A 19068-nucleotide genomic window follows, 5' to 3' on the forward strand; every position below is an offset into this window, starting at 1 on the left:
AGTGTGAATCCAGTTTGAAATTTGCAGCTAGCATGGGGAGTAGGTGGGGAGTCAGTTGTGTAGATTGCAACGCACATGCTATTCATGTGCTAGTCTGTTCTCCATATGGACTGACAATAGGCAAACTAGGATGGGCATAGAAGAGTTTTAGAAGATGTCTGAAGGCAGCCCTCTTTAGGGAAGCTTTTAATGTTTAACAGACTACTGTATTTTAACTACTCTGTTGAAAGCCGCCCAGAGTGGCTGGGGAAACCCAGCCAGATTGGCAGGGTATAAATAAACTATTATTATTATTATTATTATTATTATTATTATTATTATTATTATTATTATTTAAGAGACATACAAACATACTCATTTGTACTCATGCATTTGTACAGGCATGCACAATCACTCACAAGGTGCAAGGATTGTGAGTGCTTAAATAGTTCTCCCAGTCTTCTAAAGTGAGATTGTCCATATGCAGCTTTTAAGTTAATCACTACTGTTAACTAGATGTAGCGCAGCTGTATGTTATTTTTTCCCTTACCCACTTTCTAATTAAAAGGCTCCCCAAAGGGTCCTATATAAAATAATGCAATATAGTTAAATTGGAGCTGTTTCCATAAGGACCTCTGCTTTATCAGACAAAGACTTGCCTAGCTTAACATCTTGTTTCTCACAGTGATTAGCCAGATACCTACAAGAAGCCCATAAGCAGGACAAGAAGACAATGGTGCTCTCTCCCATTGTTCTCCAGCAACTAATATGGAGAGGCATGGTGCCCCTGAACCTGGAAGAAGCATATAGCCGTCATGACATGTATCCATTAACAGATTTATGCTTCTTAAATTCATGTAATCCCCTCTGACAATCATATAAACTATCAGATCTTGTGGCTGTGAATTTTTATCAGTTCAATGTATGAGGGCACTCCATGATCCAATTCTCTATGGTTTCCATTTCTCATCCTATCTCACTCCCAGCAGTTAGAGATACTATTTATATTCTATACCTCTTACTTGCATAATCACAACTGTGGTAAAGTACAGAGTTACTGTCCTGCTCAGCAAGTGGTTTTCTGTTGTGGTAATAACTACTCTTGCTGTTTGGAGATGCAGTTGTCATTCTCACTACAAACCGTAGTTTGGTTTTCATCTAGTCCACTGAACTGGGAGTCAACAGCTGCAACACAGTGCAAGGCAAGAGTACAGACACAGGTTGTAGTTGGGTCTCCAGGCCCTCTTGCTCCTGTGTAGGATAACAGAAAACAAAAATCCTGACTATAGTACCTTTGGTGACAGATTGGTAAACCATGCATTTGTTACTGTCATTAACACATTAAGGAGGGGTTATTGTACTACAAATAGCCTAAAAACTGGGTTCTGTCTGACTAAGTTACACTCAGATTAGACCCATTAAAATTAATGGACTTAATTATGCCTATTGAGTTCAGTGGGTCTACTTTGAGTATGACTAATGTTGGATACAACCCTGTAATTATAGAAAGTACCTTCCTTGAAAATTTCCATCTCCTGCTTAGAAGTTCAAGTGTGTATGTCTGTCCATATATGTATACACACATACATATTTGGATAATTTCCCAGGAAATTACATGAGAATGTGGCACATGCATTGGATCACCTCTAGAGCAGGCTTTGTATTCTATATGCAAATGTAAACTGGGGATAATTTACGCAAATCAGTTTGTAAAAGAATAGTTTGTTGTTTCAAACTATTCTTGTTGTTTTCAGGGCGTGAAAATACTGAAATTGTTTAGCCATCCATACCTCTTATTTTTGTAAGAGTTGTTAAAAAAATACCTTTTGTTAGTGATGGGTAGACTGTCATTCTCATGTTGGTCTGCTTTAGGTAAATAACATTCTTTTTAAAAATCATTTGTGGCATTTCTTTTTAATAGTAATAACAGACTTGTTCACTCAGGAAACTGGCAGTGCTAGGTTTTAAAAGGAGAACCAATTGTTTGAGAGACCAGCTAAGCTGGAATAAAAGGCAGGAGGCCTTTGAACATAACAGGCTGGCTTGTATTGATCACTGCCATCTGCCTTAGATTGAAAAAGACCTTTTTCCCTAGATAAATATTTGAGATAATGCCATTGAACTATCTGTTTTATGACAAAAAGGCTTTTGATGGGTTGGGGAATGACAATGAAAGAAAGCCTGCAGGATTAATCTATGATTGATTTCTTTAAATATCAACAGAATATATATCGTTGAGACTGAGTTGAGCATGTTATATTGCAGCTGGTATATTCTGTGGAAGACACAGGTGAAAATAATGGTAGCACCTGTCTTGAGGTGCACCGGTTTGTGTATAACCAGTGACTTTTTGAATGTAGTATTATTAAATTTGAGATTTAGGCCAAACTGTACTTTTAAATCACGTCCTACAGTGTTTGCGGCAAATTTCAGCTCCTTTGCATAGGGTTGTTCATTAAGCTTCCAAAACAAGGCTGAGATGCTCCAGAATGTTTTTGCTTTGATCTAGCAAGAACAGCTCTTGAATAAATTATGTTAATTGCCAATAACACCGTTATCGATAATTCTGTGATTGCCATAAGGAAGTTTAAGTCTGGAGCTCAGGTACCAAAGTGGAGGGCCAGAAAGTGGAAGATCTGTACATTTCCTGTGAAACTATATGTCCTGCCCTGAACTCTTTGGAAGAAAGGTGACACAGAAATCAAATAAACAAATGGGAATGATGACGTTTAACCCGTTGTGAAACTTAACAATTGTACCTGTAGATAAAAGTTTAAGTACTGTATTTACTCGAGTCTAATGTGCCATCGAATTTAATGCACACCTCAATTTTCGCAATGTGGTTTGGCCAAAAATGGTGAGCATTAGATCCGAGTAAATACAGTAGTAACAAACAACAGAGAAAGCTAGAATGAAGAACTATCTGCCTGGTGGTTCTTCTGTATGTTCGCAGAATTTATTATTTTTATCTCCACTGAATGGAACTCTACTCATTGCTCGGAAGCCCTCTGTGAATAAGGAACAATGTTGTTGCCTTAGGCACACTCTTAATTGAGAATGTCACCTTGTTGCTCTCCACAGAATGAGTTTAAAAGTGGAGTAGAAAGCTGTGTCCCTCTTCTGCAAACTCTAGTGCACTGCTAATGTGAAAGAAAAGGATAAATGGTGCATTTGCTCACAAGTACCAACTAGAAAGCGGAGGCTGCAGACATTCACGTGAGACAATCACGTCCCTAGGGTTTGCTGAGAGGGGTCCGTAATTGCTCAGTTCATGCAGTATTAAACAGGAGAGAGGAAGAACTAGCAGTTAAAAGATCTTCCTGTTCTGCAAAACATGGCTGTATACTCCATTTCAGTAATGCGTTGAATAACTCCGGATAAAATCATTGGGCTAGTCACACCCTTTATGCACCAGCTTCTCCATAACATTTATCAGTACTGTCACTTCCTAAATATGTTTACTCAGAAGTAAAAATCTTTTCTATATTTCTTTTTCTATATTTCTTTAACCAAGAACATATATTTCAATGACATACCAAATGTTAAGAAGCAATATAATTGAATTAAAAATAAACATACGCCACACAAATAATAATATTTTTTTAAATACAAATTTTGGTGATTTCCTTCACAATTCCTGGGAATAATTATTATTGTTACTGATCTTTGAGGGTGGTAAACATTTCCTTTATTTATAAATATTGGTATATTGTCCTTGAAGTCATGATATTCTACCTTGAAGCTGAAAAGTTACAAAGATTTTCAAGTAGTAGCATATTTCACAGGAGGCATTCAAACATTGTTATCATTTTCTATATATTTTTTCCCTGCCACATAGTTAAAAACAAATCTTTTTTTTTTGTTCTCCACCTTAATTTTCAAGTTAATTTTCCAGATTTGACTACACCAACAATTCTTATTAAATCCCTCTAGATACTTTTATTTTTTAAAATATATATATATTAAGCATAATATATATAATATATATATATTATGTATTAAGCAGTAAGTTTGCTTCAATGTGAGTTATTTTCAAGTTAAGAGACTTAGCATTAACTATGCATTTTTACTCAGAAATAGGTGCCATTAGAAATCATATAAATCTAGCCCTCGGCAACATTCAGTTAGCCTGCTCTGGATGAGTATTTATATGAAATATATTTGTGAAAAGATATAGTATTCTTATGGAAGAGGCTGTATTTTTACTGACTTAAAAAACTAGGAAAGGCAACAATTTACTGTATTTTTCGCCCTATAGGACGCACTTTTTCCCTTCCAAAAATGAAGGGGAAATGTGTGTGCATCCTACGGGGCGAATGCAGGATCTCACTGAAGCCTGGAGAGCGAGAGGGGTCGGTGCGCACTGACCCCTCTCGCTCTCCAGGCTTCGGGCAGCTCTCCGCAAGCCGTGGGAGCCCGACGTGAAGTCGTGCAGCGCTCCCATGGCTTGCGGAGAGCTGTCTGCATCCCGAAGCCTGGCGCGCGCTGAGCTCAGCGCGCCCCGGGCTTCGAGCAGATATTCACAAGCCTGGGGAGACCAGCGCGACTTCCCGCCGGGCTCCCTAGGCTTGCGGATAGCAGCCTGTTCTGGGGGCTGGGGTCGGGGGAAGCTCGGGCTTCCCCCACCAGAGCCCCGCGCCTGGGGGGGGGAATATTTTTTCCCTTTATTTCCCCCCCCAAAAAAAAAACTAGGTGCGCCCTGTGGGTCAGTGTGCCCTATGGGGCGAAAAATACGGTAATTCTATTTCAACTTTACAATGGATTGACTTTCTCTACAGGGATCAGTGTGCAAACAGGGTGGAGATGAAGATTAAATCCTTCATAGACAACTGCCATTAAAACTTTGTAATTGAACTACAGATGTTGAAAAGGGGAACAGCGGAACATTAAATACCATCACCTGGAACATTTAGCTCTTTAATTGGTGAGTGTTTTTCTGAAAGATATTTGTTTCCAATATTTAGAGATTTGGGGTTGATATAGAAAAATAGGGATGGTTGGCTTTTACTGCCCAACTCCCCAAGGTGTTAAGATTCCTGCTCTGTGATTGCAGTCATGGGATTGTTGTCTATCACATGACGGTGTATGTTTTGACTCCACAGAGTGGGAAGTGACAGAGACAGGATGTTTGTGTTACTGTGTTCCATGAAGTGGGACTATTGTCCTTTGTTCTTTCTCTTTGCTGTCTGATGAGAAAGAGGAAGGAGCTAAGTCAGAATGCTCCAAGTGTATTATATGTAAATAAATGTAGATTAGCCAAATGCTGAGCTTTTGAGTTCTGTTATGCAAACTGCGAACACTCTGCGGATCCCTAAGTGTGCCGAAGACCAGGGTCCTACACAAGAGTAGGATGGCTCCTACACAAGGGACTGAGTCCCCTAAGTATGATTGGTCAGAGGTGAATGGATGGAGGCAGGATGCAGTGAAAGCAAGGCAGATCTTTATTTTTCTGTTGCAACAGAGTTCTCTTCCCTCCTATCAAGGAGGCAAGAAAGACCCAGAAGCAAGAAGAAACATCTCTTTTAAGGGTTTGTATTTTGGCGTTCGAATCCCCGTGGCGGGGTGCGCTCGCGTCGTTCGGTCCCAACGCTTGCCAACCTAGCAGTTCGAAAGCACCCCTGGGTGCAAGTAGATAAACAGGGACCGCTTACCAGCGGGAAGGAAAACGGCGTTCCGTGTGCTGCGCTGGCTCGTCAGCTTGTCACACTGGCCACGTGACCCGGAAGTGTCTGCGGACAGCGCTGGCTCCCGGCCTATAGAGTGAGATGAGCGCACAACCCTAGAGTCTGGCAAGACTGGCCCGTATGGGCAGGGGTACCTTTACCTTTACCTTATTTTGGCGTGGAGAAGGACAAACAACCAGAAATAACATCACACATAAGGTGGGGTTACTGTGGCTCAGGCAGGCCAAGGTGTGATATTCCTGAGGATTTAGCAAGTTTTATGTAGTTCCAGACACAGTTTACACAGAACATTAGCATTTGATAAGACAAACATCCCTCGGTGCGAAGCATCTGGACAAACAATGACAATTAATACAAAGGAAAATCAGTGCACAGATCTGTTGTAGCTGTATTGGCTGATAACACACTTCAGCTCTACTTAAAGATAAAAAAAATATTATGAATAAATAATCACACTTCTTGGTATAGTGAAGGGTTTTTTTAAATATGGTATTATGTTCTTCAGCTGCAATTGTTTTGAAAGTGTGCCATCTAGCGTCCAAGAGTTGCAGCCTGATTTGTAATTGAAAAGACAGTCAATGGGATTTATTAAATATGTTCTATTGTTCAAGTCTAGGATCCTAGGCATGTAGTCTCCATAAATCAGATATAATTGGTGCAGAATCATAACTAATTGTGCATATAATTTATTCCCTTAAGTTCTGTGTGTTCACCTATTTTGAAAATAATGTAAAGGGAGCGGAAGTTGAGTTTTCAGTCAAGAACTAAGGTAATTTTAATTGAAATCATAGAATTGTAGAGTTGGAAGGCACCCCAAGGGTCATATAGTTCAACTCCCTGCAATTCAGGAATGCTGTAGTCTAAGAAAAGTAATTATTTTGATCTGAATAACTTTGATCAGATGGAGAAAATGTCTTACAGTGCAACCCAGTACAAGTTTCCAGTTTACTCAGAAATAAGTCTCACCAGGTATATTAGTGCTTATTCCCTAGAAAGTGTTTAGGTGTTCAGCCTAATGCTGCATTTTTAAGAATGTTTGTTAGATTTACTTCTAACAAACAGGACTGAAGTCTTAGGTTTTTGTGAATTCTTGGGCTATGTAGTGAAAGATGTAGCACCATAGTATATGTCTAAACCACAGAGCCTAGGGCTTGCCTATCAGAAGGTCGGCGGTTCGAATCCTCGTGACTGGGTGAGCTCCCGTTCTTTGGTCCCTGCAGTTCAAACCTAGCAGTTTGAAAGCATGTCAAAGTGCAAGTAGATAAATAGGTATCGCTCCAGTGGGAAGGTAAATGGCGTTTCCATGTGCTGCTCTAGTTCGCCAGAAGCAGCTTAGTCATGCTGGCCACATGACCTGGAAGCTGTACGTCGGTTCTCTCGGCCAGTAAAGTGAGATGAGCACCGCAACCCAGAGTCGTTCACGACTGGACCTAACGGTCAGGGGTCCCTTTACCCTTTACCTTTACCATAGTATATAGGGAGCGGGTGGTGCTGTGGGTTAAACCACAGAGCCTAGGGCTTGCTGATCAGCAGGTTGGCGGTTCGAATCCCCATGATGGGGTGAGCTCCCATTGCTTGGTCCCTGCTCCTGCCAACCTAGCAGTTCGAAAGCACATCAAAGTGCAAGTATGGTAGGGGTCCCTTTACCTTTACCTTTACCATAGTATATAGGGCTTGTGTTACAGTATGAGAAACTGAGAATAAGGATGCCTGTAGCAATATGTCTATGAAACAAAGGTCTTCAGTAAAATGGAAGGACATCTCTGGATTTATCATAAATTGAGTCTTCCCTGAGCAGAAGAGGCTTTCTGCTAGCAGAACTGCATATTTTGATCCAAGCCAATGATAGGGATATTAACTGTCTTGGTTGTGGTTAGAAAATGACAGTGGATTGCATGTGGACAAAGTTAGAATAGATCCATTGAACTATCAAGATTTAATTTAGTCAATACTCTCCTTATTTCACATTATGTGGTACTATCCTGTTATTTTCCAATTCTGGACAGAGGTCACTGATCATATCAACTTGGTTCTGGAAACAACTAAAATTTATGGACAAAAGGGCCTTGATAGAACACCTCCTTATTGTGTGGAAGCTTACCCCGGGGAACGGAAATGGATTAGTTGTGCTCTGTTGGTTGCCAAACATATCATTTTACAACATTGGAAAAGTAAACGGACAAACAATCCAACAATGGACAAAAGATCTATTCTTGCTTTCCATACATGAACTAGTTACAGATTACGTAAATTTGGTACTTATCATGCTCTGTGGCAATTCTGTACTGAACTCTGGCCCTAGTTGAATGTACAGGTTTTTTATGATGCCTCTACATTGAAAGTGAGCAAAACCTATGCATGCTGACCCACTCCTCTTCTCATCCAATTGCTTCCCTCCATTCTGGTTTTAGTTTAGTTTGATTTTCTTTTGGTTTTTTTTTATATATATAAACAAAAAATAACCACAATGTATTGAGTTTTAAAAATAGTTAAGTCTATGTCTGCTCTGAGTAAAACTTAGCTAGAACGAAATATATTTTATACTTGAAAGAATTGCATATACATTACTAATTTTTGTGACTTCCCTATAATGGCCTTCCAAAAAGTGCATATCATTAATAATAATCAAATGTTTGCTTCAGAAGACCCTTCTCTTATGTGACCTTGAAACAGTCTTGGCAATATTTATTGTTTTTATTTTTATTTTAACTGTCCTGCCTTTCAAAACACAATAAGAAATATACTCAAAATGCAGAATATTAAAATCCATTTAGAAACAGTAACAACAAAGATTAATTAATATTTGCAAACTATATTGAGAAAGGGAGAAATTGATGGATTTTAGGGATCACTGTTTCTGTTTATTTATATATACAGGCAACCCCCAATTTGTGCAGTGGTTGTGTTCTGGATCATCTTCATTATTGCTTTGCATAGCTTTATATTAAACCTTTTATAATTTTATTAATCACATTTCTTCCTTTAAGAAAAAAATGAAAGGATTGACTGAAGATCACCTGTACCTGGACTACATTAATCAGAATGCAGATTGTGTCTTTCCTCTCCACACCTCCATATCCTTGTTTTTGTTGTCATACTGTGACTGCAAGACATTCAGAGTATTTTTAGTACTGCCAGGTGATACAGCTTCAGATGCCCAGCCTAAAGACACAGTATTTCCCAAGGATCTGGATATTTGCTTCATCAAAAGATGTCAACTTCCTTTGGTGGTCCAGAGCTGCTGTTTACCTGCTGTTGTCGAGAAGAATGGAAGATTTTGTCGAGCAGGACTTGCTGTAGTATTGAGGCACATAGTACAAAAAACATATGAAGCAGATCCGTCAAAGGAGGACGTTTTGGAACTCTTGGGATTTAAAAAGACCTGCTTGAAGGCTTGTGCTGAAGTGAGTATTTCTAGTTTTTCGTAAATTTATTTCGTAATAGATTTCACATACATTAAACCTAGTTCAGTGCATGACCCTAATGCAGAAGTGACCAGTTAGGCTATGCACTGAACAAAGTTTAATATATGTCTGCAGTACAACTCCCATCATCCCTGACCATTGGTCATGCTGGATGGAGCTAATGAGTGTTTTGAGTCCCACAGCACCTTGACAGCCACATGTTCATACGTTATTATGAAAGGCCTGGAAAACAGTCAACTGATTAATCCTATTTATTTGCAGGTTAGTGAATGGACCAGACTTTGTGAAATCAGCATCCCTCAGGCAGTTGAAAACTTTCTGAGCGTGTCTTCAGATCAGGTTCAGAGTATTCCGGAGGAAGTATTACGGTTTGAAAAGAAGCTGGGAGAGCCTGTAAGAGTACATAATGATGACAAAATTCGAAGACAGAAAGTTCAACAGCAAAAGACATTCGTCAAGGAAGCATGTAAAGATGTTTCTTCACAAGAGGGAAGATTAGCAGAAAATCTGGAGTCCTCTCCTGCAGAACTGGAACTGAGTTTAGCTTTATCTAAATTAACTTTGCAGAAAACACCAGTTGCTGCCAAAAGGGAGCCCTCTCATATTAGGAAGATGAAAACATCCGAATTGCCACTCTTGGAACACGTTTTTGCTGAAGGACTATACTTCACTTTGGCTGATGTAGTCCTCTTTCCATGCATCCATCATTTTTTTGTAAGGATTCACACATTTATATATGTTGCTTCCCAGTAAACTGCCAACATTATCTAGTAGATGTTGGGACGAGGCGAATCGCTTGGAGCTTATGTATTCTCAGCATATTTTCTCAGAAGTATGTCTCACTGAGTTCTATGCAACTTACTCCCTAGTAAGTGTGCTTAGGACTGCAGCCCCTGCAGACTGGTAGAACCACAAGGCTGGCTCCAATAAAAGCTCTATTCCTGTAGTGGCTCTGATTTATTTATTTTTAAGCTTTAAATCCATTAATCTATTATGTCACTCTTTGTAGTCATAGTGGTTAAGTTAGGCATGAGAATCTCTCTTTGTGTACAACCCCACCACTACCACTCATCAGTTTGAATCTGAGTGAGGCAGAAAGCCAATATATTCCTGGGTTAAGCCCACAAGGTAGTGAATGTCTTAAGACAACAGAGACACGCTTGATTCATGCTTGTACATCAGGTAGGTTCATAAATTTCCTCTGATAACCAGAGCTTTGTTTTCTTCCTTGCAGGGTTTCAGCAAGAAACACCAAGAGAACTTGTTAAGATTGCCATTGATATCTAGTTGGTTCCAGAGAGTTCAGGAAGTACCTGGAATAAAGAGAGCTGCTGCCAAATGCAATATGCAATTTTTACCCCATCAAGGCTCAGTCTCTTTATCAGATGAACACATGCAATTTATCTGCACGGCTTCTGATGAGCCACAGGAAGAGCATGAAGACCCTTCATTTATAGGTGGACCAAGGCCAACCATGACAAAATTAATGGTAACTTAATAGTTTCACACACAACTCACTCACTCACTCACTGGCACTGAGTCATAGAATGGATTGTGCAGATATTTTGAAAGAATGCACAAAAAGTCAGCATTTAAATTGTACACATATTTAACACAAAATAGGCACTTTTCAATGCATTCATCCATAATAGATACTTTTTATCTGGCTTACATACGCTTCAGGTTACATATGCTTCAGGTTACACACTCCGCTAGCCCAGAAATAGTGCTTCGGGTTAAGAACTTTGCTTCAGGATAAGAACAGAAATTGTGCTCCGGCGGCACGGCAGCAACAGGAGGCCCCATTAGCTAAAGTGGTGCTTCAGGTTAAGAACAGTTTCAGGTTAAGAACAGACCTCCGGAACGAATTAAGTACTTAACTGAGGTACCACTGTATCAATCATATTTATCAAAGGTCTCTGTCACTAAAAATAGGTTGGATTTTGTTTGATGGTATAATCCTACCAGGGAGGGGGAGGACCCTATAATACTGATACAGCTCATATGAAGTACACAAAACTCCCAAGTAACCCTTATAACAGCTCTGCAAAGATGATCAGCATTATAACCATACTGCAGATGGAGACTGAGGTTGAAAGAACAGGTGCCTACCCAAATACCGAATTCATGGCTCAGCTGAGATTTGAACTAGAGATTTCCTGGTTCATGTTCGCCAGCTTTCCCCAGCCTGATACACTCCAAATGTTTCGGACTGCAACTCCCCTTAGTCCCAGTGAGCATGTTTTGTTGACAAACATAGCGGCTCTGTATTTTACATGTGCTGTTTAACAAACATAATTTTCCATAACATTTGGACATCATTACAATACTTGCAAAGTTCACATTCCTATATAGCTGATTTAAGATCCCCCCCCTCTTAAATGCAGAAAAGTGGTGTTGAAGCAACATTTTCCCCTCATCCTTGCCCTAATTGGACTCTAGATTGGGACAGTCTGCCAGCAGCGGTTAATCCAGGAGAAGGTAGGTTTGTTTTATTTGCCTTATGCTATTCCTGTTGAAATTCATTTGTTTGCCAAAGGATGTTTTGACAACCCTTTAGCAGGTCCTAATAAAGTATATGTCCAACTGTGGATTTTGGAGGGTTTTTTCTTCTTCTTCTAATGGACCAACTTTTAATTATTATTTCAAATGCTATGTTCTGTATTGATACAGTTCAGTACCGTATTTCAGCCCCCCCCTTCCTTTGCTAAGTTAGGGATCATCTCCAAATGTATGTGTTTGAAAGGGTGTGTGGAAGTTCATGTATTTAAGCCAAGCACAGACAGATTTACAATATGTGTGCGAGAGAGACAAATTCCAGAGAGTTCATCCTGTTAGGCTGCAGTAGATTGTAATGGATTGCTTTGAAATCACTTCAGCACTAGATAAAAAAAGGGGGGGCCCAACCGCACTGCCCTTTCCTGTCCTGTCTTTTGCCAGAACAAAGGTGGCAACCCTAACTCCAGCATATACTTGTGAATTAAGAAGAGATTAAGATTTAAGTCCTAGGCACAGTTGCCTGGAATCATTAAACACAGAGGGGTGTAATTCTGAATAGACAAAATATTGGCCTGTAAAACAGGGATGAAGCATCCACAACACTCCAGATATTGTTGGACTTCAACTCCCATCACCTCTAGGGAGCATGGCAAAGAGAAGATGGAAGTTGGAGTCCATAACATTAGGAGGCTACAGGTTCTCCATCCCTTCCATAAAAGGTGCATTAGATCAATTTCTCCCTTAAATTCTATGATTGTTCTACACTTCAGCTTATTGTACAAACTAACATTATTAAAAATCTGTACACTTCTGAAACTTAATCCTGTGCTTATCCATATCTTTTTGTCTCTGTTCACTTAGATTATTGAATATCTAGTTTCAAATGTAAGGTGAATAGACAGCCCAGATGTATTGCCATTCCTTTAAGATCTCACAAACACATAATGCAAGCAGTTTCTTCAGCTCCTCAGATCAATTTTTAACAGGAATGCTTTTGTTGGTGATATTCCTTTAACATCACTGCTGCCTGTTTTCATTTTGCACCATGTGTCCCAGCTGTAAATACAACTTTCTTCACAGGCATGATATGTCCTTTGTACAGGCAGATGCCATCTATTTAAACTTCCCCAGAACTTCTACCTCTGGTGGCTTTTGGTTGACACTCATGCAAAACAGCTGCAATTTGGTTTTATTTTTAAAGGGCTTAATCACTACATAAATTGCATGTCGGTGCAGAATAGTGTCTGAATGCAGGAATAGATCTTAAGGCATTTGCCTTTTGATAACCCTATTATCTAGTCTCAGCAGAAGTTCCTTAAGCTTTCCAAAACAGGAAGGGGCTGTCAGTTAAAAGTATTCTTGTGTGGGCTTAAGAGTTTGATGTATGAGGCCACCAAATGTGTGGTGCTGAGATGTGTATGGTAAAGGAACACCAAGCCTTATGTATTGGACTAGTTCACTTGTGGAAATGATTGAATAAAAGAAAATAACTGAAGACATTGCACAACTGTGATGCAGTTCCCTGATCTTTCAGATTTGACCTTGCTCTCAACCATAAAACAATTACCTGCATAATTCACAGCACAGATCTGTTTGCTTAATATATGTTAGAGAAGACTCCATTGTTCTGAAAATCAACAATGCATTGGGGCTGGATTGAAATGTAAGTCTTTTGAGGCCTGAAGTGGGAAGATTTCACCTTTTCCAGTTCCTGGACTCCCCATGCACACATGTCATCACTCATTCCAAATACCTGTTTAAAATAAGCATGGGAGTGGAGGTGGGGAAGAGAATCTAGGCAAATCTACCAGTTGCATCCTCACTGGAAGAATAAAATAATTCACAGGAGTTCTCAAAACATGTCACAATAAATAACAGTAAGTAATATAGCTGAATTTTCTTTCAGTCCTGTATTTAGCACAGAAAGCTTGAAAGCAAAAGCTCTTGTGAAAAGATATGGTATTAAAATTTATTGCCAGTTTAAAGTGATAGGATCACTGCTGTAAACGTTGCTTTTCTTTCAATAATAAACACAACAGCCCGCCCTTAAGTAGGATTCAAATAGCTATTTACCCTTTAAAATAAGGTTTTAAAAACTACTTGAAAGTCCTTTATTTTCTTTCTGAGTCTGTCAGAACTTTTTGAATGGCTTTGAGAAGTACCTCATCTTTTTTTAGGTAGCTTTCCTTCCTCTTAAGCTTCCTTTGCTGCTGCTTGTTTCTCACAACAGACGGTTCTTTGCCTGTTAATCTACAAGGATAGCAATGTAATGCAAGTGAAGCTCAAGTGAATCAACAAATATTTCTAATTAATCTCTTCTGCTGTGTCCTACATTTAAAATCTTCATACATTTTTGAAAATTTCATTGCACAATGGTACCAGAGTACCAGAGTAATGGTGATCCTATGAGCCCAACAGCAGATGGAATGGCTCTGCACAATTCCAACACATTACCTTAAGGAAACGGGAAGTTCCTATTTCTTTTTTAAAAAGTTAAGTAACACTAATCAAGTATATAAGATTTTAAATTTTGTTTCAGCACATTGAGAGTGCAGTGGCTCTGTTTTAGTTGACTAGTTTTAAACAAACCTTAGTTAAGGAAACCCAGCCAAATTGGCGGGGTATAACTAAATTATTATTATTATTAATTATTATTCAAAGTGACAAACTGGCTAAGCAAATGTGGAAGCAGAAATTCCTAAACTCTTCCTCCAAACTGTGCAGGAGGCGGAGAGGGAAGAGGAAAGCATGCAAGCTGTGACTTATGCACATCATTCTAAACCAGGTCACTTTTGGCCAATCCATGCTACTGATTGGCACCACTCGCAAAGCGCAGTGCTCTGCAGGCACTGATAATCAGCTGATCATTGGTGCTTGCAAAACTGCTTCTGCAAGCACTGCCTGACAATAATCAGCTGATTGTTGATGCCTGCAAAGCTCTGTGCCTTTGTCACATAGTTCAGTTCCAAACTGCATGGGCAGAGGAAAATTGGTCAGCTGATGTCATTGTGATACCAGGTGATTGACAGATGGGTGGCCTTACTCACGTTTACTCATGTGTCCATGCTGGCCTGCAGCAGGAAAACCTGCCCTCAGGCTGAATCCAGTTCTTCACCCCTGCACTTAAAATGTGACTTAATGTGTCTTGTGAACATGGCTGATATGCCATTTGGCAGCCTATTCTTAAAAATAAAGAAGCTGAAAAAATGCCTTTGACATTCTTCTCTGGCATTTTCTGGGAAAAGCAAACAGTTTTATTCAATTTTGAGTTATATAGTTTGTTGTCTTTGTCCCCAGTTTGCAGCAGGTTTAGATCATTTGCAGTTTCATTGCTGCACGTAATGTTTATTTGCAATTAATGTCTGCAGTGGTTTATAATGTTAAAGGTACTTTCATGTTGCATAGAATACCATCCCCCCCATGCAAATAATCCAGGCCCCCACCCAAATATCATTATATAGGCCTTTTGTATCATTGCTCACATATGGCACAGACATGACTGTTCTAATAGATGCAATAAGTTTTATTATGTATTTTGTATTCTCATTTTGTATTTTTCCATTGTGAACCACTCTGGGATCTTTGGTGAAAAGGCGGTATACAAATTTAATTAGTAGTAGTACAGATTGCTTTATGAACAAAATCGTGTTCTTGAGAGAATCCGTTTTTAATCACATCTCAAATATACAGTCCAGTTCTGTGTTTGATACTGGAACAAATGTTAATCATATCAATACTGTAGTTGTTTATAATATTATATCAGTGTATTCATTGTTAGAAGAAAATTCAAATTTTAGAATATTTCTTTAGCAAATAACAAATTTTAGTGTGTTTTAAACAAGAATATAACACTTTTTAAAAAGATATTTTATTAGATACAAAAACAATTTGACTTGTATTGTTTAAACTAAACTGTATTCATCTTGGCTGTAAGTATCCACAATGCTATATCAGCTTGGCAATCAGTACAAAGGTTATAGGATGCAGACAGATTATCTGTGTTGTACCTGTTTTTTAATAAATTTCCACAGGAAATTTCTGGTAGGCTGGAAACCTTTGTTTCCCACTAGAGGGCAGTAAAATCTGTTTGTACGACCAGTGGCCTATTTGGTAGAAAATAACACTCAACATTGGCAAAGGATATGCTGCATGCATATGGCTTGCTGTGATTCTTGGTATTATGTTTAGCAAGGCATTAGTGACCTTAAAGAAAATTACTGGATTGTTAAAAAGAAGTACTCTTGACTGTCATGAGCTGGCAAGGCTTTGGATGTGGTGACTCTGTCACTCCAATCTTCCCTGGCCACAGTTTGATTTCTTTGCTCAGTATGTCTAAAATTGGATCAATTGGATCAAGAATGGAGGAGCAGATTTGGACAGATGTCATCAAGATGAAGTGAAAGCAATGTGTTCAACTTAGCTAGCAAGGGTATGAAAAGAAGCAGCTGATTTAAATTAATTAAAGCTAGGATTAGGTTAAATATCTGAAGGAGGAAAAACATCCTAAGCAGTTTAAGCTTTTTATTTGATTCTGACTTTTTTGTTAACACAAATTGCTACAAAATTCAGAGATAAAGGAAATCTCATCTGCCGAATCTGCTTATTGTTTCCATCTGCCTTTGTAGTAGTTTCAGATCTCCAAATTAAGAACTGCAGATGAATTTCATAAACTGGATCCAGTCCTATATTTAGCAGGGTCAGACTTTTATCTTGTTTCTTCCTTCAAGTTTAAAAGTAAAGTTATACTGTACATGTTTACAGATTTAAAATTTATATTGGCAGATTTTGGGCCAGGAGCATTGTTCTGACAAAATACCAAATGAATCTTAAGTATTTCATTATGCTCAGTTCATCATTGGTTCAGATACATAAAAAGATTTTCATTATCCCAATTAAAGGCCAGACTGCTTTGTGTGTATTGGATAGAATCCAACACTGTGAAAGAGGACTTCTGCTTGCAAAATGGGACTTCCCCCAAAATCTCCAGAGCAGAATGGGAAAGGGGAGGGGGAAATCCAATTGCCCTGACGGAAGTCCATTCCTCTCATGCGTGGACAGCATTGAATGCAGCCCAGTGATTTAATATGTATAATTATTTCAGAAGGCAGGCATTGTTCCAGCAACGTTCAGAGATCAGCTTCCCTAGAAAGACCTGATGACTTCTAAACCCCTTGGTCCTCAATTGACCATACAGAGCATTTAAAGGGGTGGTAGAATGGTTCGTGCCCAAGGGCTGTGGCACCTCTGATTGTGTCTTCTGACTGGGAGTCTTTGCCTAGTAGATTCCCATTCTTTACCTCAAATACCGTTGATAGGTCTTGAGTCTTCCTCCAAGAGGTCTTCAGGGGTTTCCCCCTCAGACTCTAATCTCAACAAATTCAGGAACCATGAGACCTCCTAGTCAGATAGTGCTTCCTCAAGTTGCTATGACTAATGTCTGGGACATCAAGCAACAAATGGAAGGTACGATCAAAATGAAGCGAGTTCAGAGGTCAAGGACTCAAGAGACGGTGTCATAAGTGGTATAATATTGCAGGCAGAATCAAAATAGAACTCAAAGTCAAAGCCAAGAGAAGTTATTGATGATTGTTTTGCTAACCTTATAGATGTCAGTATATTTCTGTTTGAAGATAAAAGTATGTAATTGGGTAATTTTAAAAAGAACAAAATACCTTTCCTGTTTTGTCTTTCCTATCTTTCATTACATTCCTATTATTATTATTATTTAATTATATCTGAACTAGCAGGAACAATTACAGCCATGACCCTTTACATGAACAAACTTGGACATGCAAGAAAGACCTTTTTCTAGATAGCAGATGCCTCTGTCCTAAGTCTGCCTAGACCAAAATCTGCCTTGCATTAACTTATAAGCAAGTTAAGTGCCGCATAAAGAGTTAAGGTGAGGCAGAGTTTGTTCTGATGCCAAGTGATTAGTTTCTCAGATATATTTATGACTAAAGTTGTTACTAGAGTATGTGCATATATAGACAAAGACCATCCAGTGCAAGGTTTTTAAAGCCTGTAGCAACAGATGATGACATGACTTTGATATGAGGCAGAGTTTCATGGCTCAATACCTGAGAGATAACCAAAACAAAGAACTTACTGTAAATCTGTCATCTCTCATTGGCAGGAAAAAAATTTAGATAGGAAATGACAGGAAGGGAAAATGAAACCTTTTGGCCTTCTGTCATTAAATGACACTCTATTTATAAAACTGCGCAGACCTAACATAACTTATTTTTTCCATTGGAAAAAAAATCCAGCCTGAATCTAAAAAATAAATAGCCCATCACGGCTACCCTGTGTGTTTTTTTAAAAAAGAAGTGACATATAAATTAATAATCTTAAAGGAGGTTTTTCCTACCTATTTCCCTACTAAAATACTTAATCCTATTGGTATGGTGATTCTAGATCAAGATACATTTAAGACTTGCTGAGTTTTATACTCAAAACAATTAAAAATGTACATCACTTGAAAAGAGAGGTTAGAGAGTTCCTCAGTCAAGACTATTGGTTGTGACTTTCTCAGACTTCTAACCATGGTTAGGAAACCAAGGCCATGTTCTGGGCTCATTCACTCTCAGGAGAACTATCTACACTTTCAATTTTTGAAGCTAACTGCATTACCTCTGCATTATTCATGCAAGGTTTTCAGAGTGTGCAACCAGGGTTGGAACCTGGCATGGTCCCAAAATCCTGTTGTGTTAGAAAATGCTGCATTATTTAATATGGACAGCAAAAAAAGCTAATGCTATTCTAGGCTACATCAACAGAAGTATAGCGTTCCCATCAAGGAAAGTAATAGTACTGCTCTGTTCTGCCTTGGTCAGACCACATCTCGAATACTGCATCCAGCTCTAGGCACCACAATTTAAGAAGGATATTGACAAGATGGAACATATGCAGGGAAAGGCGACCAAGATGATCAAGAGTCTGAGCAGTGCTCATTTAGAGTCGAACATGTTTTAAGAAAAAATCCTTTTTCAAAGGCACATTTTTAGTTATGACTCTGACACAGCATGGATACTGCACTAACTCCTCTTAATGGCTAGCTTGCAGAAGAGAGATGTGGGGAAGTGTGTGAACTTGTGGTACATTCCTGATCTAACAGTGCTTAAGTGTTAGTTTTAGGCTGTTGTGGTAATGTAAGTGGTTTTTTCTATGCAAAGGAGTTTGGCATGAATGATAAAATGAGATTCTATTTCTACATTATGATATACCAGGCTGTTTGTCAGGGAAGCTTGCACTTAGTTTTCCAGCAGTATCTCATTAACCTGGCTTACAAATCTAGACTTTTTTTTACTTCGGCTCTAGAACCACGCCATATGCTTTTAGACTACTTCTGGGCCACTCATATGGTCCCAGGTTGTCACTCTTGATGAAGAGGCCATCAGACATTCTACTCATTTTCTAGAATCCACTATTTGAATTATCTGCCTTCATTCCACATCACTGTTCCAACAGCGGCCAAAGAG

General features: G+C 39.0%; 1 protein-coding gene across 3 annotated transcripts in view; it reads left to right on the forward strand.

Annotated features, from left to right (window-relative positions):
* The window catches only part of GSTCD (glutathione S-transferase C-terminal domain containing), a 59434-nt gene that overhangs the window by 3135 nt on the left and 37231 nt on the right, over positions 1-19068 (forward strand). For 2 of the 3 annotated variants that reach the window (XM_082236954.1, XM_082236956.1), the window contains exons 2-6: positions 4758-4903; positions 8651-9067; positions 9350-9802; positions 10323-10577; positions 11476-11569. In XM_082236954.1, coding sequence (XP_082093080.1) covers positions 8657-9067; positions 9350-9802; positions 10323-10577; positions 11476-11569 — 1213 coding nt within the window. In that variant the 5' untranslated portion in view covers positions 4758-4903; positions 8651-8656. The remainder of the gene's footprint in view (positions 1-4757; positions 4904-8650; positions 9068-9349; positions 9803-10322; positions 10578-11475; positions 11570-19068) is intronic. The other variant, XM_082236955.1, reaches the window with a different exon arrangement.

This window comes from Podarcis vaucheri (genome assembly GCF_965113315.1).
Source record: "Podarcis vaucheri genome assembly, chromosome: 9".
Taxonomy (NCBI): Eukaryota; Metazoa; Chordata; class Lepidosauria; order Squamata; family Lacertidae; genus Podarcis; species Podarcis vaucheri.